Source organism: Clinocottus analis, unplaced genomic scaffold (assembly GCF_023055335.1).
Source record: "Clinocottus analis isolate CAN_PGR_092001 unplaced genomic scaffold, fCliAna1.0.p SCAF_8, whole genome shotgun sequence".
NCBI lineage: Eukaryota > Metazoa > Chordata > Actinopteri > Perciformes > Cottidae > Clinocottus > Clinocottus analis.
The window spans coordinates 2,293,046-2,310,748 of record NW_027176240.1 but is presented as its reverse complement, the minus strand read 5'-3'; the positions used below and the strand labels follow the sequence as shown (position 1 = coordinate 2,310,748).

The window sequence follows — 17,703 nt, the reverse complement described above, 5'->3', positions numbered from 1 at the left end:
GGCTTCAAGAAATCAAGAAGATGACAATGGAGACAACATATAAACTCAAAATGGACATCATTTATTCAACAAAGTCACGAGTATTTGCTGTCCTGGCTCCCTATTGACATCAGGAAGTCTCTACATCTACAAAACTATACCTTGAATAAAGAAAGTAACACCTCAGTAGCACTAAGATGTCTCTTTACTGATAGCACTTTGTAGTTTAACTCTCTTGAAGAAATTGTACTTTCCTGATTCTTGTTGTTCTGGGTTTGTACACACGGGTTGAATGCACTTATTGTAGGTCGCTTTGGATAAAAGTGAATGCAATGTAATAATGAAATCATCACTCCAGAATGCCACGGTGCCGAGCCGAAGAAATGCCCCGAAGCCGAAGTTCCCCACAACGGAGGGTTGGTGTGTGTCACGATGGCTAACAAGCGCTACTGCAAACCTCTGTGCCACCACGTGAGCGCTGCACACACACACTGTTGCGTGTAATACAAATAAACTGTCCAGATAGCTCTGCTCGAACATTTAAAAAGGAGAAAAAAATAATTTGAAGTTTTCTTCCGCAGGGTTACGATTTTGCTTTCCTCAGGAGGAGTCGCCCGTACGAGGAATGCAGTGAGCAGACCAGGTTTCACTGGCTGACCCAGTACGTGGGAGGGAACAAGCTAGCGGAGTGCCACGGTGAGGCCGCCCGCGCGTCACGTTTAGCCCGTTTACGTTGGTCCAGACAAGAGGAATGCGCCATAATTGGTAGATATTGGTGCGATATCCACGTAATCAAGGACGAGGAAGTATAAAGACGGCAAAAGCGCACAGGGAGGGGTCCAAAAGACGCTAATCTCTCGGCCAACGTGATTTATTTTTCACGTTTATCCTTGCAGTAACGGCAACTTTGGGGTTATTCAAACTCAAACGACGGTTCTTTTCCTGGAAATGGACACGTCTTGTAAGATATTTTGTGAGATATCATGCAAATCAAAAAATGGATGGAACCTTAGAGAATATGTTGGTTTAATTAAAAGGGGCGGTGTGCAGCAGGCTTTGGCGGCGTCGAGGTTGCGCTCCGCGGCTCTTGCTAACGCGGTTTCACAAACAACCGACCGAGCTATAGCGCCAGTGCTTGTTTGGCCATTCCGGGCCACCGTAGAAAAAAAAATGGCAGTGCAACACAGCAGACTCCGTAAAGAGGATTCAGACTAAGCTAGTAGTTCTCAAACTGAGGGGCGCGACCCTCTAGTGGGGCGTGGAGGTACTACAGGTGGGGCGCCGGGAGATGCAGATTCATAAACATTTATATATATATATATATATATATATATATATATATATATATATATATATATATATATATATATATATATATATATATATCATCTTTAATACAGATGGAGGAGTTACAAAAAGTTACTTTAATAAATATTCAGCATGGGCCATTTTGTTAGAATTTTTGTTGGGGCCCGAACTTTTTTCTTTCTCCAAAGTGGGACGTGAAAAAAAAAGGTTTGCGACCCGCTGGTCTAAGCTATGGACTATGCACTCATGAAAACATAGTTATGAATATCATGTTTCATTTCACACAGGCTTTTAATTATATTTTGCTGACTGCTGAGTTCAAAGCAGAAGCTAAAGTTAAAGAAATGCAGCCTTCTCTTGCCCTTAACTTTCCTTTCTCGCTCTGTTTCCAGAATCACAAATTCAACTTTCTGGAGCAAAGTCGGCTTATTTTCCTAAAGATCAGGACTGCCTCACGACAAAGACCAGCGCCCGACTGCAGGAACGCTTCATCTCAGATCTGACTGCCGATCTGAGGAGTGCAGGCTTAGCGGGGGATGCGCACTCTGCCTGCCTCGTGTGTGGGTGAACGACACATTTACAAAGCTTTAAGTTTGAAGAATAAAACTTATCCTGAATGGTTTCCTTTGTTGGCATTTGTGCACGCCCACTTAGGAAGCAGCGCTGTAGCAGCATCCTGACTGCTGATGAATTAGTTTTCTCAAGTATATTATATATGTGAGCTTTTAACACTTTTTCTCTTAACTGTGCCTAATAATAATAATACTTACATTGTGTATCACGCTTTTCTAAGTATTCACTTAAGACACTTGATGCTTAGCTGGTCAAAGTGCCTGTCTTGTAAACAGGAGATCCTGGGTTCAAATCCCAGCGGCGCCTCTATCTGCAGGTTGTATATTTAAATCTTGTGTTTTCATAGTTATGGAAGAGAAAAGACCTTAAAAATGTGCGACGAAAGCTTTTAAGGAGGCGCTGTGGCTTAGTTGGTCAAAGTGCCTGTCTAGTAAACAGGAAATCCTGGGTTCAAATCCCAGCGGCGCCTCTATCTGCAGGTTGTATATTTAAATCTTGTGTTTTCATAGTTATGGAAGAGAAAAGACCTTAAAAATGTGCGACGAAAGCTTTTAAGGAGGCGCTGTGGCTTAGTTGGTCAAAGTGCCTGTCTTGTAAACAGGAGATCCTGGGTTCAAATCCCAGCAGCGCCTCCATCTGCAGGATTTATATTTAAATATAATCTTTTCATAGTTATGGAATTGAAAAGACCTTAAAAATGTGTCATAATAGCTGACATAGAGGCGCCATGGCTTAGTTGGTCAAAGTGCCTGTCTAGTAAACAGGAAATCCTGGGTTCAAATCCCAGCGGTGCCTCTCTCTGCAGGTTGTATATTCAAATCTTATGTTTTCATAGTTATGGAGTTGAAAAGACCTTAAACATGTGCGATGAAAGTTGTTAAGTAGGCGCTGTGGCTTAGCTGGTCAAAGAGCCTGTCTTGTAAACAGGAAATCCTGGGTTCAAATCCCAGCGATACCTCTGTCTGCAGGTTGTATACTTAAATGTTATCTTTTCATAGTTATGGAGTTGAAAAGACCTTAAACATGTGCGATGAAAGCTTTTAAGTAGGTGCTGTGGCTTAGCTGGTCAAAGTGCCTGTCTTGTAAACAGGAGATCCTGGGTTCAAATCCCAGCGGTGCCACTCTCTCTGCAGGTTGTATATTTAAATGTTATCGTTTCATAGTTATGGAGTTGAAAAGACCTTAAACATTTGCAAGGAAAGCTTTTAAGTAGGCGCTGTGGCTTAGCTGGTCAAAGTGCCTGTCTTGTAAACAGGAGATCCTGGGTTCAAATCCCAGCGGTGCCACTCTCTCTGCAGGTTGTATATTTAAATGTTATCGTTTCATAGTTATGGAGTTGAAAAGACCTTAAACATTTGCAAGGAAAGCTTTTAAGTAGGTGCTGTGGCTTAGCTGGTCAAAGTGCCTGTCTTGTAAACAGGAGATCCTGGGTTCAAATCCCAGCGGTGCCACTCTCTCTGCAGGTTGTATATTTAAATGTTATCGTTTCATAGTTATGGAGTTGAAAAGACCTTAAACATTTGCGAGGAAAGCTTTTAAGTAGGCGCTGTGGCTTAGCTGGTCAAAGTGCCTGTCTTGTAAACAGGAGATCCTGGGTTCAAATCCCAGCTGTGCCTTCGGAATCATATATGAGACTTCAATTTAATCCTTTAGTATTTGTGGAAAAGAAAAGACATTGAAAATGTGAGTAAATCCATATCAAAAGGTGCTGTGGCTTAGTTGGTTAAAGTGCCTGTCTAGTAAACAGGAGATCCTGGGTTCAAATCCCAGCTGTGCCTTCGGAATCATATATGAGACTTCAATTTAATCCTTTAGTATTTGTGGAAAAGAAAAGACATTGAAAATGTGAGTAAATCCATATCAAAAGGCGCTGTGGCTTAGTTGGTTAAAGTGCCTGTCTAGTAAACAGGAGATCCTGGGTTCAAATCCCAGCCGTGCCTCTATCAGCTGTTTGTATATTTAAATGTTAGGGAATAGAAAAGACCTTAAAAATGTGCGATGAATACTTTTAAGGAGGCTCTGTGGCTTAGTTGGTCAAAGTGCCTGTTTCGTAAACAGGAGATCCTGGGTTCAAATCGAAGCGGTGCCTCTATCTGCAGGTTGTACATTTAAATGTTGTGTTTTCTTAGTTATTGAGTTGAAAAGACTTTAAACATGTGCGATGAAGCCTTTTAAGGAGGCGCTGTGGCTTAGCTGGTCAAAGTGCCTGTTTCGTAAACAGGAGATCCTGGGTTCAAATCACAGCGGCGCCTCCATCTGCAGGATTTAAATCTTATGTTTTCATAGTTATGGAATTGAATAGACTTAAAAAATATGTCATTAATGCTGATATAGAGGCACTGTGGCTTAGTTGCTCAAAGTGCCTGTCTAGTAAACATGAGATCCTGGGTTCAAATCCCAGCGGTGCCTCTATCAGTGGTTTGTATATTTAAATGTTAGGGAATAGAAAAGACCTTAAAAATGTGCGATGAATACTTTTAAGGAGGCTCTGTGGCTTAGTTGGTCAAAGTGCCTGTTTAGTAAACAGGAGATCCTGGGTTCAAATCCCAGCTGTGCCTTCTGAATCATATATGAGACTTCCATTTAATCCCTTAGTATTTATGGAAAAGAAAGGAGATTAAAAATGTGAGTAAACCCATACAAAAAGGTGCTGTGGCTTAGCTGGTCAAAGTGCCTGTCTAGTAAACAGGAGATCCTGGGTTCAAATCCCAGCGGTGCCTCTATCTGCAGGTTTTATATTTAAATGTTGTATTTTCATAGTTATGGAATAGAAAAGACCTTAAAAATGTGCGATGAACGCTTTTAAGGAGGCGTTGTGGCTTAGTTGGTCAAAGTGCCTGTTTCGTAAACAGGAGATCCTTCCTTCAAATCCCAGCGGCGCCTCCATCTGCTGGTTTTATATTTAAATATAATCTTTTCATAGTTATGGAATTGAAAAGACCTTAAAAATGTGTCATAATAGCTGACATAGAGGCGCTGTGGCTTAGTTGGTCAAAGTGCCTGTCTAGTAAACAGGAAATCCTGGGTTCAAATCCCAGCAGTGCCTCTCCCTGCAGGTTGTATATTGAAATGTTATCTTTTCATAGTTACGGAGTTGAAAAGACCTTAAACATGTGCGATGAAAGCTTTTAAGTAGGTGCTGTGGCTTAACTGGTCAAAGTGCCTGTCTTGTAAACAGGAGATCCTGGGTTCAAATCCCAGCAGTGCCACTCTCTCTGCAGGTTGTATATTTAAATGTTACTGAATAGAAAAGACCTTAAAAATGTGCGATGAACTCTTTTAAGGAGGTGCTGTGGCTTAGTTGGTCAAAGTGCCTGTTTCGTAAACAGGAGATCCTGGGTTCAAATCCCAGCGGTGCCTCTATCTGCAGGTTGTACATTTAAATGTTATGTTTTCTTAGTTATGGAGTTGAAAAGACTTTAAACATGTGCGATGAAGGCTTTTAAGGAGGCGCTGTGGCTTAGCTGGTCAAAGTGCCTGTTTCGTAAACAGGAGATCCTGGGTTCAAATCCCAGCGGCGCCTCCATCTGCTTGTTTTATATTTAAATATAATCTTTTCATAGTTATGGAATTGAAAAGACTTTAAAAATGTGTCATAATAGGTGATATAGAGGCGCTGTGGCTTAGTTGGTCAAAGCACCTGTCTAGTAAACAGGAGATCCTGGGTTCAAATCCCAGCAGTGCCTCTATCTGCAGGTTGTATGTTTAAATGTTATGTTTTCATAGTTATGGAGTAGAAAAGACCTTAAGAATGTGTGATGAAAGGTTTTAAGGAGGCGGTGTGGCTTAGTTGGTCAAAGTGCCTGTCTTGTAAACAGGAGTCCCTGGGTTCAAATCCCAGCAGTGCCTTTTTTGAATCCTATGAGACTTCCATTTAATCCCTTAGTATTTATGGAAAAGAAAAGAGATTAAAAATGTGAGTAAATCCATAACAAAAGGTGCTGTGGCTTAGTTGGTTAAAGTGCCTGTCTAGTAAACAGGAGATCCTGGGTTCAAATCCCAGCGGTGCCTCTATCTGCAGGTTGTACATTTAAATGTTATGTTTTCTTAGTTATGGAGTTGAAAAGACTTTAAACATGTGCGATGAAGGCTTTTAAGGAGGCGCTGTGGCTTAGCTGGTCAAAGTGCCTGTTTCGTAAACAGGAGATCCTGGGTTCAAATCCCAGCGGCGCCTCCATCAGCAGGTTTTATATTTAAATCTTATGTTTTCATAGTTATGGAATTGAATAGACTTAAAAATATGTCATTAATGCTGATATAGAGGCACTGTGGCTTAGTTGGTCAAAGTGCCTGTCTAGTAAACAGGAGATCCTGGGTTCAAATCCCAGCAGCGCCTCTATCTCCAGGTTCTGCATTTAAATGTTATCTTTCCATAGTTATGGGGGAGAAAAGACCTTAAGAATGTGCGATGAAACCTTTTAAGGAGGCGCTGTGGCTTAGCTGGTCAAAGTGCATGTCTTGTAAACAGGAGGTGCTGGGTTCAAATCCCAGCGGCGCCTCCATCTGCAGGTTTTTTATTTAAATATAATCTTTTCATAGTTATGGAATTGAAAAGACCTTAAAAATGTGTCACAATTGCTGACATAGAGGCGCTGTGGCTTAGTTGGTCAAAGCGCCTGTCTAGTAAACAGGAAATCCTGGGTTCAAATCCCAGCAGCGCCTCTATCTGCAGGTTGTATGTTTAAATGTTATGTTTTCATAGTTATGGAGTAGAAAAGACCTTAAGAATGTGCGATGAAACCTTTTAAGGAGGCGCTGTGGCTTAGCTGGTCAAAGTGCCTGTCTTGTAAACAGGAGATCCTGGGTTCAAATCCCAGCAGTGCCTTTTGAATCATATATGAGACTTCCATTTAATCCCTTAGTATTTATGGAAAAGAAAAGAGATTAAAAATGTGAGTAAATCCATATGCAAAGGTGCTGTGGCTTAGCTGGTCAAAGTGCCTGTCTAGTAAACAGGAGATCCTGTGTTCAAATCCCAGCGGTGCCTCTATCTACAGGTTGTATATTTAAATGTTATGTTTTCATAGTTATGGAATAGAAAAGACGTTAAAAATGTGCGATGAAAGCTTTTAAGGAGGCGCTGTGGCTTAGTTGGTCAAAGTGCCTGTTTCGTAAACAGGAGATCCGGGGTTCAAATCCCAGTGGTGCCTTTATGTAACGGTTGTACATTTAAACGTAATGGTTTTATAGTAGTGAAAAAGAAAAGACCTCAAAATTGTGTGGAAAAACAGGGTGCTTTGGCTTAGTCAGTCAAAGTGCCTGTCTCGTAAACAGGAAATCCTGGGTTCAAATCCCAGCAGTGCCTTTAGCTCAAGATTGTATGTTTAAATGGAACAGTTTCATAGTTGTGCAATATAGATTGTAGACTTCTACTTCAAATCACTACGGATCAGTCGGCCTCACAAAGAGGATGGACTCACCTGCAGGTGTGTCTGATATTTCAGTCTGAAGTAATTTAATAGAAACAGTCTCATTGTTTGTGCCTGCTGGCGAGATCCAGACGATTTTAACCACTCCGCTTTGTCTGCCGTTGTGTCCGCCCTGCTCACCGAGGTCATGTTCAAAAAGTCAAAATGAGATTTCGGGATCTCATTAGGTGGCCGTTGACATTGCGCATCATTCTATTAGGACTCATCAGAGAGAAAATGGCCCTCTGGTGTGGGCCGACAGACCGTGTAATCATCAATTACCGAACTAACTGTCTGCGGGTTGAGGGATTAACAGTAAACTGTAATGTGTCACGCGTCTCTCATTAGGTGGCAACAGACGAAAACTATTTATTTTCCTCTCATGTTTCTTGCTGGTAACGGACTCGACGGGCTCAGGGTCACGACCGCCTGTGCTCTCGCATCTTTGTGGAAGATTTTATTACGATTAGCGAGTTTATTTTGGAATTTCTTCTGTGGTCATTTTTTTTTGTTAACATATATACAACTGCAGTTCACCTTTGAGCCACATGAGGGAGCCTCAAGGCTGATGTGATTATTATACACCTAAATGCATTAGTTTGTCTCATTTATAAAGTATTTTTTCGTGCATGTACATGAAATGTTTGACAGACATGTTTCAACTACCGTGCTCTATTGGAACAAATCTGACATCTATGTTCAAATTCGGTATGTAAAAGACTCTGCCTTGATTCAACTAAACTCCTAGAACGGCAATGTGGCTCTTTGCACACTAGAGGGCGACACACAACCACTTTTCCTGATCCTCGTTTGTGTTGCCAGCAGTGAAAACGCCTGTTATTCAGTTTACAGTGCGGCTTGGGTTGTTCGCCTTGTGCACATAAATCATAAAGGTAAAAAGAAAAAAAAGATCTCATTGAAGCAGCTGAAACAGAGCTGCTCTTTGTATTTTGGGCTTGAGAATATGAAAGGGAAAATCAATTTTAAAAAAAGCTCACAGGATGGAATGTGCTCCATTCAGGTAACTTTTATTAAAGTAAATATTAAACAAACACGCCGTTCAATTATCTCACTCTGTTTGTTCCTTCATATTCACGTTAGTTTCCTAAGAGAGGACACAATAAGTGAACCACCTCACTGGCAGCCGTCCATCTTTTGCTGAAAGAAAGAGAGAGAAAAGCCGACATGAAAGCCGACAAAGAACCCTCTGAAGAACGAGGATGAATATTAAAAGACAACTTACCAACTTGAGGAAGTCGATCTCTGAGCTGAGCGCCTCTCGCAGCAGCTCCAGCTCTCCTTCTTTGTGCATCTCCAGCTCCTTCTTCAGCCTGCGGGGGGGAGGGAGGGGAAAACATAATAAAACCCAAGTGCAACTGAAAGAAAAGGACAAATGAAACTGTATTCATGCTTGTGTGCTCACGGATAATAAATCCCCAGTCTTAAGAAACAACAAACCAACTCAAGATCATAGTTTTGTTTACGTTAGCGTTCTCTGGCTGGTTTCATGTGTTCGGATCTACAGTTTCAGCATGTTTACATACACGGAAAACAACTTCAGTCGCTGGAAATCCTCTCGCCGGGGAGACGTACAAGTTGTTTGACAAGTTGAGTTAATCGTCTCCTCGACACAGAGGAGCTCAGCGCTGCCTCGTCATTTGGATCGCTGGGAAAAGAAAAGTCGCTTTTCTGTGATTTTATTTGTTTTTCTTGCGACATTTTGTTGTTTTTTACTCCGTTTCCTCTTGGCTTTCAGTTCATTTTGATAATCTTTTGTGTTTTCTCGTAAAGCGATATGTAAACGGGGATTTTCTCAACATCCAGAATGCTTTGTGTTTAGCTACAAGCTACTGCAAGCTAACAGGAAGCTGGAACTTTATGACTGGACTTGTGAATCTTTTCCTCTGACGTGAGAAGGGAGCAGATACACAAACTTATTTCAAAGTTATTATGTCATGCTGTAACTTCATAAGCACAAATTAAATTGTTGAGTTTGCTTCTGCATCGGGCGCCTTGTGATGTAAAAGCGTCGGCAGGTGTTTTGAGGGATCCAGACGGAGCTGCGTGCGACTCCGAGGCTCCGTCGTCCTTTTATTGGAAGTTAATGAAACAATAAAACAGCTGATTGCGCTCTCGCGGTCGGAAAACCAACAGCAGTGTTTCAAACTTTCATCTGTGTGGCACTTCCAAATCTGATTTTTCTTCTTTTTAAGGCGAGCGCCCCTCAGACGCTTTAATGCTGGCTCCAAAAAAAAAAGAAAGACACTTTCTTTTTGGGGGGGTTCCAGCAGTTTAATACCAGACATCTTCAAACGAGCCTTCGTATTTAATACCGCGGTAATATTTCACACATCAAGAAACACACGCAAAACTCCTAAATAGGCCTTTTGTATTATTTATTTCTTTCCATTCTAGGACGCGACAGTGAACGATCTACAACCCGGGCGCCTCCCTGTTTTGCACACTGAACACTTTTTAAATGACTGTAGCACTCATTCAAATTGACATGCATTCAATTTTCCAACAATCAATAAGCGGGGGAAGAGTTAAATAAGAGACGCTGCGGCGGCGGCGGCGGCTGAAGACGGGATTGATGGTCCGAAAGGCTCAAGATGGATGATCATGAGAAGGCCTCCCTCCCCCCTCCCCCTGAAGCCACATCCTCAGCACTTCCTGCGGCTAATAAGCGCCGGAGGAGGAGGGGTAACGAAGGGGGCAGAGTACATTTAATGAGGCTGATGGATGATGGAGCGGGACATGCTACACACATGTGAGTTAAAGCAACGCTGGGAGAAAGAAGGAGGGGCAAGGATTATGAAATGTGCCTCGTCAATGGTGAGGAGGTCTCCGATTAAATACTGTAAGGGCGCGACAATAAATGAATGCATCTTCAAATGAGAAACGAGAGTGTAAACCTCATCATCTTGATAGGTTTTGGGGGGGATTTGTTAACGACTTCACATCCATAGCATCGTAGGAGGAGACGTATCCAAAGTAGTGGCATCAGCACGAGCGATGACCCTTTTCCTTCCTGGAACGCTATTGATCTCCGGTCTTTAATTAAATAAAAGGAAGTCTCTTTGTGGTGGTCAGAGGAGGAAGGGTCCTCGTTCACGCTCCAGCTCGCCGCCGCCGCCGCCGTCTTTTTTTTTTTTTTCTTTCGGCCCACGCAGGTTTTTTTTTAGTGCTTTCTTGACGTTTTGATCGAGCTTCATTTCTGCATTTCTTATTATCGCATTTTCTTACCTATTCGCCCACTCATTGTCAAAAAAAAAGGTACAGCTTTTAAAATGTGTAGCTGGACTGCTATATAATTAACTGGTTTTAAATGCCGCCGTCTAGCTTTGAGTCAGACGAGTGACCAAGAGCTCATTTCTGTTTGAAGAGAACAAGCGGCTCCTTTTTTCCCCCCACAGATATCCATGGGCGACAATTAAGGGAAATCTGAATACATTAGTCCATGCAGGGGGGAGAGAGAGAGAGAGAGAGAGAGAGAGAGAGAGAGGTCATGAAGTGGATCGGTGAGTGTGACAATTAAGTCAGCCATGCTAGGCTACGGCTAATTAAAACACCTATTGGAGAGTTTGAACTCCTCACAATTAAAGCCCCAAAAGATGGCCGATCTCTAACCCTCAACACGTCAAGACATCTTACAAACACACACATGCAAATCTTTCTCTTGCCGTCGTCGATACATATCTATCTATTATATAACTGGATATTCCACATATTGCGTATTTAATTTGGTAAACGTGCAGTACTGTTGTACTGTGTGTACTCTGTTAAATATTGTTCTCAGCTCGGGTCAAAGTGTGGATGTTTGCGTACGCTTCCTCTACACATATACAAGTGTGTATAAGTGCGTTTGGTGAAATCATACATCACGTTTATAAAAAAATGAAATAAATCTTTGTTGGTTTTTTCGCTGCATCAGCATTCAGAGTAAATACTCAACTCTCCGCCCCTCATTCATTTCCCCCCCGCTGAAGACTTCCCTGCATCAATCACATTAGCCTCAGTTTCCTCTTTTTTCTCGCTCCACTTGTTGACCGGATGAAATACACTACGGATCAAAGCCCTTAATTAAGCCAAATGCTCCTGATGCTCTGTTATTTACACTTCTAGACGTGGACTCCCGCCAGCAGGATGCAGAGTGGGAGGAACAGCGGTGGGTGGGCTCACTGGTCCACTCAGCTCTTCTCCCAGTGTGACTCAGTTCTGCTCTCCGTGAATAAAACACCTTCTGTCTGGTGAGCGATCTTCTTCTTGTCCGACTGCGTTTCGGCTCCTCGAGGGTCGACCGACGGCCGAGATGAACTTACAGCAGCTTCATGGAGAAAACAACGGAGCGCTGGCGGGGACATATGGAGCCTCATTTCCGAGACACACAAAAAATAGAATAATTTGTGGCGGAAATGCTGACTTTTTTTAAATTAATTAATTAATAATTATGATTTTTTTTTAAAAATTTAAAGAAATTATCAGAAATATTTTTTTTGTCATGATGATGATATTTTTTTTTACTCATCAGAATTTTTTTGTGTGGCAGAAATGCTGACTTTTAAAAAAAAAAAATTACTTATAACTTTTTTTTTTAACTCATCAGAAAGTTTTTTTTTTACTCATCAGAAATTTTTACTCATCAGAAATAATTTTTTTTTGTGGCGGAAATGCTGACTTTTTTTTTTGTCATATTTATGATTTCTTTTACTTATCAGAAATTTTTACTCATAAGGAATATTTTTTTTATAATTCTGACTTTTTTTTTCTCAGAATTATAAAAAAATATTCCTTATGAGTAAAAATTTCTGATAAGTAAAAGAAATCATAAATATGACCAAAAAAAGTCAGCATTTCCGCCACAAATTTTTTTTATTTCTGATGAGTAAAAATTTCTGATGAGTAAAGAAAAAAGGTATAAGTAATTTTTTTTTATTAAAAAGTCAGCATTTTTTTGTGTGGCAGAAATGCTGACTTTTTTGTTCTTGTCATAATTCTGACTTTTTTTTCTCATCAGAAATATTTCTGACTTTTTCTCATCATAATTTTTTTTCGGGGCAGAAATGCTGACTTTTTTTTGTGGTCATAATTATGACTTTTTTTTAAACTCATCAGAAATGGGCTTCCATAAAGAGACGACAGCCGTTGCACTTTTTTGTGCACCGAGCCCACGACGACGGGAGAGCTCACAGCTAATTAAACGCCGCTGTTGCTGCTCAGACAGGACTATTTAAAACACCAGGAAGCTCTGAGGACGCCTCTGTGAATTAACAATACTTATTCATGAGCCGCTAAACAGCGTACCCGCCGCGTTTCCGTTGTTTTGGACGCGGCGTTTACGTTTGCTCTTTTTGTGTCTCGCGAAGGAGTATTTGTTGCTGTCATTGCGAATCCAGTGCCTGTTAAAAACACACACCGCTGTGCAGACGGCTGATGACGCTCACCTCTGACAGGTGGCGTCGGTGAGAGGCCTCCTGCTGACGGACAGGCTCTCCGCTCGCAGGGACTCCGTCGTGGCTTCGGCTTCCGCCAGCTGCCGATCCAGGTCTGCGAGTCAAGAAGAAGAAATGACACGAGCGAGACGGACACAGGTGCAACGTTAAAACATTTGCTGAAGGGGGCGAAAGCAATGGGACCCCCAACCTCTCCCCCCACAGCATTGCTCAAACCAAACCTGCAGCAACACATCCACGGCACTGTGGCTTTTATTTACTTTAATGAAATGCCAGTTTCATTCCAAACAGGCTTAAACCTGCATTTGTGCTGGATCGCTTCCAACTGAGAATGCAGTGAGCGTAGGCATGAGTGAGCAGAGCCCCTTTTGACCTGCCGTCACACCTGGTTCATGAAACCAGAAACACACTTTATGTTCAACATCTGGGCTCAAGATACTGCACAACTGCCTCAGCAGCAGCAGCACGCTTGTATTTCATTTTTTCCCCCTTTTTCTCTCGATTTCTGTCAAGCCAAAGAAGATATATATTTTTTTAATCAAATAAAAAGGCCGGGCTGTCAGCAGTCAGCTTGGTGTTTTTTTTTTTAAAGTGCTCTCTCAGAACCACATTATTGACAGGAAATGAGTGTTCGGTATGTTCACCGTTCTGGGTGTAATCCAGGCCCTGCAGCGCCAGCCGGAGCGCTCGCTGCTCCTCCTGCATGCGGCTCACGCGATCGTTCCTGCGGCTCATCAGATCCATCTCTGATTGTGGGGAGGAAAGTGAGGGGAGAGGGGGGAGAAAAAGGTGAATCCTATTTAGGCCTCCAGGATGATTGAGAAAATACAAGAATCACCAGGAGGGGCTGAAGTTTAGAGAGACTTCTTGCGGCTCGATGAGAGAAAACTTCTCCCCTCCCAGGGATAATATGTGGGCTTTTTTTTCCTTCTTAAAATTGACTTTAACGCTACAAACAACAAGAAAACTCTGCTCCCCTTGAGCTCAGATTAAACACACATTATGAAGACACTGGTCCTCATTTGTGAAGGGAGCGATACCCTCAATCCTGTCAAACTAATGAAAACACCATATCAGAGTGTAATTTGCCATTTGAGAAATATCGCATAATGTATAAACCAGTGGGAGTACAAAAAACATTACAACACAATATCTGCTAGTTAAACATAGTGATCAAATTAAATACACATTACACATAGCTTTCCTGTCATCGTCTTAATACACGTTAGCTTTGCATTCTCACTTTTATACTGGATTTATATATATATAAAGTATATCAGTTTAATTATGGACTGCTGTAGCTTTTAGTAATTTCTCTTTGTTTGTTGGTTCACATGATGCTCACGTTAAAAAAACCCTCCTGGAGTGGTCAATAAGACACCTTTTTGGAAAGATTAGGACCTAAAGAATCAGAATATGCAACAAAAATCACAGTAAAATAAAGTCTTGGTCTGTTAGGAAGGAGTTTCAGTCAAAAAACTTTGTCGTTCGGCTCAAAAATTTGAAAAATTACATATTTTATGCGAAAAGATTGTCTGAATGGGGCATGCTGGGACTTGAAATGGGCACGGGAAGATTCCAAAAGGGTAATACACTACACAGCTACCATATGTCCAGTCCTCTCACTAATGATTCTCATGACCGATTTCTTTCCTCTGACCACCATCTACATCCGTCTACAGTGACGACAGCACGACCGACAGTCTCTCGTGACCTTTGTGTGACGCTTCCACCTCCCTCTCCAGGTCCAGGATCTCGGTGCGCGTTTGGCTCTCGAACGCCACGTCTCTGTTGGCGCGGAGGCCGAAGTCGCTGTTGAACCTCGAGATCTCTTGAAGGAACTTCTCCTCTTCTTCTTTCGACTCCGACTTTATCTTGGCCTGGTGTGGAAAGACGGATGGTGAAGAAATGCTGTCCAACGATAACAAGAGTGCAGCTGCTTGTGATGCTACTGGCGACGTTGTTAGTGATACAAGTTTGATGACATCTTTGGGTCAAAGCTGAAACAAAATATATGTAAAATATGTGTTAGTTGCAGCCTTTCTGTGTCCTCTGAATCCCAGTAAAGGCCAAAAAAGACGTTGCTCTGACACAAAATGGTTCAGTTGTCGGAGAGCTTATTGTCTAACTAAAGGAGAGAGACGATTTATCTTCATACTTCACGCTGTGAAAGCCGACCGGGTTTTCATATTACACATAAACCGACGTGAAATAAAATGTAAATATTGATTCAGGCGGCTTCAAACCCACTAGACGTTCCCTTCGTTGGCTTCCCTGGCAGTGCAGCTCCTCAATTTGCCTCAACATCTGGCGTTGGCATTTCTTCGCCAGGTCACGATGCAGCGCCATCGCCGACAACCGCTGATTCTGGAGCACAGGGAGGTGAGTGGTTAAGGAAACGCGATCCGACAAGAGAGACGGACGCACAAGTTAGCGATCCCACAGAAAGAGAAGTTAGGTGAAATGAAGGACGGACAGCTGGAAAAAAAATCACGGATAAGGTGACGAGTTATCGTGAGCCTCTTCTTTCACTTTTAACCTAGTTGTCAAGTGTCTTCTTCAACATCTCTCTCTCTCTCTACACACACAGACATACTTAAGCTTTTCTTGTTTACTTCCCTTTGCCTCTCATCACCCGGTGTGATTACACGGCACAGCCCAAGGGATATAAAATTGCCAAATTACAGGGTAAATTCATGGAGGACGCCTTTTTATAAAGATGCCCCTGGCACGACTTTCCGTAAAGTTTTTTTTTCCAGTCTGTTGCTCGAGCTGTCAGAGCTGAGGTGCGTTTTTTGTTTCGTATGTGGCGGCGAACGTTTTCAGTGAGCATGAGTTTTCTAAACAGTGAAATTATCTTAAGACAGCTCTCATAAACTGCGAGGCGTTACGTCACGAGAGCTGTAAACACACACCGTGCTGTAAACACTCCCCTGCATATCTGATGCGAACCGCTTCAATGTTCCACTCCGAAAGGGTCGGGAAGAAAAGAACGGTATCAGTGTCCTGTGTTCTCAGGGCAGATCATACTCGAGACAAGACAAGGCCTCGGGCCCAGCAAGATTTACTAATAAGAGAGTAATCTGCTCTTTTGATCGGATGTCCACTTATACGAGCGCAGGAAGAAGTTAGCGATATTTCCGAGGGGGGTCAACGAGCTTTCGGCATCATATCTCACACGTGCTGAAAGGTTTCACTAATGTTATCCGGTGGAAATTAGCCATTGATTTTGCAGCGGCACTCGCAGTTTGCACTGTTGATGAAAACGAATGGGAGAGATTAAGTGTTTTAAATCATAAAGCAGATCAGCTCATCAATATGCCAATATGCACTTCTTCTCCTCATATGTCAATGCCACCAATACTGGATGCGGTCCCAAGGTACAGCAATCATTGCTGTTTCCTGATTAAATGTTTGTATCTTCGTCTTTACATTTTATCGCGTTTATAAAACTTGATCCATTTCAACTTTATATATATATAGATCTATAACAAACAAGCCCTGGTCTATAAATACATCCTGGTGGAGCAGTACAATTATGTTTTCCTCCTGACGTAATGGTAAAATATTAACCAATCCTTCATGATGTGACCGCTCCTTACGCAAGAACCCCAGATGAACATTTACTGTACCTAGAGGCAGAGTTCAAGGTCAAACACAATGATATGCCACGATGCTAAAGAGTTTAAGGCTGTGCAAATATATCAGGTTGTTCAGCCACAACTCACCAGAAAGCTCCCACGAAACAGAAAATAGTCACATTCACCTCCTATAAATGATTCCAGTAACAACTGATTAAACCGCTCAAAGCTAGAAACTCGTTAAAATCCATTAAAAGTGTATTGGCGGGCGCCATTTTGTGTCAGATGACCATTAACTTTTGGTAATAACTTCAAACACAGCCTGCCAAAATCTTCAATATAATAAAAGAAAAAGCAGATATTGAAAATCGTGTTACCGCTGCTGCTACAAGAAAAACATGTTCACAATTCACACATTAGCAACACAATGATAAGAAATAGCAAATGGTGTCGTAGTATCACCGTTGTGTCAAGCTTCTCGCAGGTCTTTTCCTTCTTCTCCGTGACGCTCTTGATGTTCTCATTGCATTCGATGATGGCTACTGTGACTGAAATAGAGATGTGGAGAAAGCCAAGTCAGGCTAAAAATAATTCATATTCTAGCTACTAGCTTGCTTAGCTAGCTGGAATGTAAGCTAGCTAAGTTAGCACGCGAGCCTACCTTTTTTGTATTTTTCTTTCTGTTCAGCTTGCTGTTGTTCAGATAGAAGGATTTGTTGGAAGAGTGTGTCTAAACTCATGATTTCAAGTCAATAATTGGCTTCACGAGTCACCTAGAATCAAATAAATACACCTTGCTGTATAGCTAGTGGCTAGCTAGCTCACGCCTAGCGTCAGTTAGCGCCCTCTGACGTCACGCAGCTTTCAGGAAATAGCCCCGCCCCCTCGCGGCTCTGACGCACACCGGTTCCCGTTGATTTCTTCTTCTCACGTGTTACAAAATATGACTAACTTCGCTCATAAACAGTAAGTAATATTACATAAATCTACAAGTGAGCTGGTGTTAAAGTTAGCTAACTAGACAGGGTGTAATTATCCGACAGGGCCACGTCATTGTGTACATTTTTTGTGTTTTAAAGTTACACTTTCATTGACCACCAGTCTCACTTGTGGGGCTGTTTGCACGTAATGAAGTGCTGTATCAGCACAGTCAGCAGCTCCCTCAACAGTAATCCATTGAGACTCGAATGCCTACATTTGTCACACACACACACACACACACACACACACACACACACACACACACACACACACACACACACACACAAGAAAAAAAATCCTGACTTTGACCAATTTTCTCGTTTCCCCACTTGCACAGAAAGTAAGAAAGAAAGGAAAGAAAAGCAGCTTCTGATCCGGTGCCATGAGCCACATTACCTCGTTGAAACGCCAAAATGACCG

The 17,703-nt window shown here is 42.1% G+C and overlaps 2 protein-coding genes and 27 non-coding genes across 29 annotated transcripts; 28 read left to right on the top strand and 1 right to left on the bottom strand.

Moving 5' to 3' along the window:
• The first annotated feature begins 357 nt into the window (after positions 1-357).
• Positions 358-1,892, top strand: si:ch1073-126c3.2 (uncharacterized protein LOC555816 homolog). Its single transcript, XM_068567144.1, has 3 exons — positions 358-450; positions 561-675; positions 1,680-1,892. The coding sequence occupies exons 1-3, from the start codon at positions 412-414 to the stop codon at positions 1,853-1,855; spliced, it is 330 nt and encodes a 109-aa protein (XP_068423245.1). The 5' UTR covers positions 358-411; the 3' UTR covers positions 1,856-1,892.
• Positions 1,893-2,255: 363 nt separating this feature from the next.
• On the top strand, positions 2,256-2,329 carry trnat-agu (transfer RNA threonine (anticodon AGU)). The gene has a single exon. It is a non-coding gene; the product is annotated as a tRNA-Thr (tRNA).
• Positions 2,330-2,418: 89 nt separating this feature from the next.
• On the top strand, positions 2,419-2,492 carry trnat-ugu (transfer RNA threonine (anticodon UGU)). The gene has a single exon. It is a non-coding gene; the product is annotated as a tRNA-Thr (tRNA).
• Positions 2,493-2,581: 89 nt separating this feature from the next.
• trnat-agu (transfer RNA threonine (anticodon AGU)) lies at positions 2,582-2,655 on the top strand. Its single transcript has one exon. It is a non-coding gene; the product is annotated as a tRNA-Thr (tRNA).
• Positions 2,656-2,907: 252 nt separating this feature from the next.
• On the top strand, positions 2,908-2,981 carry trnat-ugu (transfer RNA threonine (anticodon UGU)). The gene has a single exon. It is a non-coding gene; the product is annotated as a tRNA-Thr (tRNA).
• Positions 2,982-3,072: 91 nt separating this feature from the next.
• Positions 3,073-3,146, top strand: trnat-ugu (transfer RNA threonine (anticodon UGU)). The gene has a single exon. It is a non-coding gene; the product is annotated as a tRNA-Thr (tRNA).
• Positions 3,147-3,237: 91 nt separating this feature from the next.
• On the top strand, positions 3,238-3,311 carry trnat-ugu (transfer RNA threonine (anticodon UGU)). Its single transcript has one exon. It is a non-coding gene; the product is annotated as a tRNA-Thr (tRNA).
• A 91-nt stretch (positions 3,312-3,402) lies between these two features.
• On the top strand, positions 3,403-3,476 carry trnat-ugu (transfer RNA threonine (anticodon UGU)). Its single transcript has one exon. It is a non-coding gene; the product is annotated as a tRNA-Thr (tRNA).
• Positions 3,477-3,564: 88 nt separating this feature from the next.
• On the top strand, positions 3,565-3,638 carry trnat-agu (transfer RNA threonine (anticodon AGU)). Its single transcript has one exon. It is a non-coding gene; the product is annotated as a tRNA-Thr (tRNA).
• Positions 3,639-3,726: 88 nt separating this feature from the next.
• On the top strand, positions 3,727-3,800 carry trnat-agu (transfer RNA threonine (anticodon AGU)). The gene has a single exon. It is a non-coding gene; the product is annotated as a tRNA-Thr (tRNA).
• A 238-nt stretch (positions 3,801-4,038) lies between these two features.
• On the top strand, positions 4,039-4,112 carry trnat-cgu (transfer RNA threonine (anticodon CGU)). The gene has a single exon. It is a non-coding gene; the product is annotated as a tRNA-Thr (tRNA).
• An 83-nt stretch (positions 4,113-4,195) lies between these two features.
• Positions 4,196-4,269, top strand: trnat-agu (transfer RNA threonine (anticodon AGU)). The gene has a single exon. It is a non-coding gene; the product is annotated as a tRNA-Thr (tRNA).
• Positions 4,270-4,344: 75 nt separating this feature from the next.
• Positions 4,345-4,418, top strand: trnat-agu (transfer RNA threonine (anticodon AGU)). The gene has a single exon. It is a non-coding gene; the product is annotated as a tRNA-Thr (tRNA).
• Positions 4,419-4,506: 88 nt separating this feature from the next.
• Positions 4,507-4,580, top strand: trnat-agu (transfer RNA threonine (anticodon AGU)). Its single transcript has one exon. It is a non-coding gene; the product is annotated as a tRNA-Thr (tRNA).
• A 252-nt stretch (positions 4,581-4,832) lies between these two features.
• Positions 4,833-4,906, top strand: trnat-agu (transfer RNA threonine (anticodon AGU)). Its single transcript has one exon. It is a non-coding gene; the product is annotated as a tRNA-Thr (tRNA).
• An 89-nt stretch (positions 4,907-4,995) lies between these two features.
• trnat-ugu (transfer RNA threonine (anticodon UGU)) lies at positions 4,996-5,069 on the top strand. The gene has a single exon. It is a non-coding gene; the product is annotated as a tRNA-Thr (tRNA).
• A 77-nt stretch (positions 5,070-5,146) lies between these two features.
• On the top strand, positions 5,147-5,220 carry trnat-cgu (transfer RNA threonine (anticodon CGU)). The gene has a single exon. It is a non-coding gene; the product is annotated as a tRNA-Thr (tRNA).
• An 89-nt stretch (positions 5,221-5,309) lies between these two features.
• On the top strand, positions 5,310-5,383 carry trnat-cgu (transfer RNA threonine (anticodon CGU)). Its single transcript has one exon. It is a non-coding gene; the product is annotated as a tRNA-Thr (tRNA).
• Positions 5,384-5,472: 89 nt separating this feature from the next.
• On the top strand, positions 5,473-5,546 carry trnat-agu (transfer RNA threonine (anticodon AGU)). Its single transcript has one exon. It is a non-coding gene; the product is annotated as a tRNA-Thr (tRNA).
• An 89-nt stretch (positions 5,547-5,635) lies between these two features.
• Positions 5,636-5,709, top strand: trnat-ugu (transfer RNA threonine (anticodon UGU)). Its single transcript has one exon. It is a non-coding gene; the product is annotated as a tRNA-Thr (tRNA).
• Positions 5,710-5,797: 88 nt separating this feature from the next.
• On the top strand, positions 5,798-5,871 carry trnat-agu (transfer RNA threonine (anticodon AGU)). The gene has a single exon. It is a non-coding gene; the product is annotated as a tRNA-Thr (tRNA).
• An 89-nt stretch (positions 5,872-5,960) lies between these two features.
• Positions 5,961-6,034, top strand: trnat-cgu (transfer RNA threonine (anticodon CGU)). Its single transcript has one exon. It is a non-coding gene; the product is annotated as a tRNA-Thr (tRNA).
• Positions 6,035-6,122: 88 nt separating this feature from the next.
• On the top strand, positions 6,123-6,196 carry trnat-agu (transfer RNA threonine (anticodon AGU)). Its single transcript has one exon. It is a non-coding gene; the product is annotated as a tRNA-Thr (tRNA).
• An 89-nt stretch (positions 6,197-6,285) lies between these two features.
• trnat-ugu (transfer RNA threonine (anticodon UGU)) lies at positions 6,286-6,359 on the top strand. The gene has a single exon. It is a non-coding gene; the product is annotated as a tRNA-Thr (tRNA).
• Positions 6,360-6,448: 89 nt separating this feature from the next.
• trnat-agu (transfer RNA threonine (anticodon AGU)) lies at positions 6,449-6,522 on the top strand. The gene has a single exon. It is a non-coding gene; the product is annotated as a tRNA-Thr (tRNA).
• Positions 6,523-6,611: 89 nt separating this feature from the next.
• trnat-ugu (transfer RNA threonine (anticodon UGU)) lies at positions 6,612-6,685 on the top strand. The gene has a single exon. It is a non-coding gene; the product is annotated as a tRNA-Thr (tRNA).
• Positions 6,686-6,773: 88 nt separating this feature from the next.
• On the top strand, positions 6,774-6,847 carry trnat-agu (transfer RNA threonine (anticodon AGU)). The gene has a single exon. It is a non-coding gene; the product is annotated as a tRNA-Thr (tRNA).
• Positions 6,848-6,936: 89 nt separating this feature from the next.
• On the top strand, positions 6,937-7,010 carry trnat-cgu (transfer RNA threonine (anticodon CGU)). Its single transcript has one exon. It is a non-coding gene; the product is annotated as a tRNA-Thr (tRNA).
• A 1,262-nt stretch (positions 7,011-8,272) lies between these two features.
• Positions 8,273-17,291, bottom strand: ccdc172 (coiled-coil domain containing 172). Its single transcript, XM_068567902.1, has 8 exons — positions 16,964-17,291; positions 16,765-16,850; positions 14,972-15,088; positions 14,436-14,601; positions 13,366-13,467; positions 12,713-12,815; positions 8,512-8,599; positions 8,273-8,426 (listed from the first exon to the last, which is right to left on the bottom strand). Exons 1-8 carry the CDS (start codon positions 17,040-17,042, stop codon positions 8,403-8,405), a joined length of 765 nt encoding a protein of 254 aa, XP_068424003.1. The 5' UTR covers positions 17,043-17,291; the 3' UTR covers positions 8,273-8,402.
• Positions 17,292-17,703: the final 412 nt, after the last annotated feature.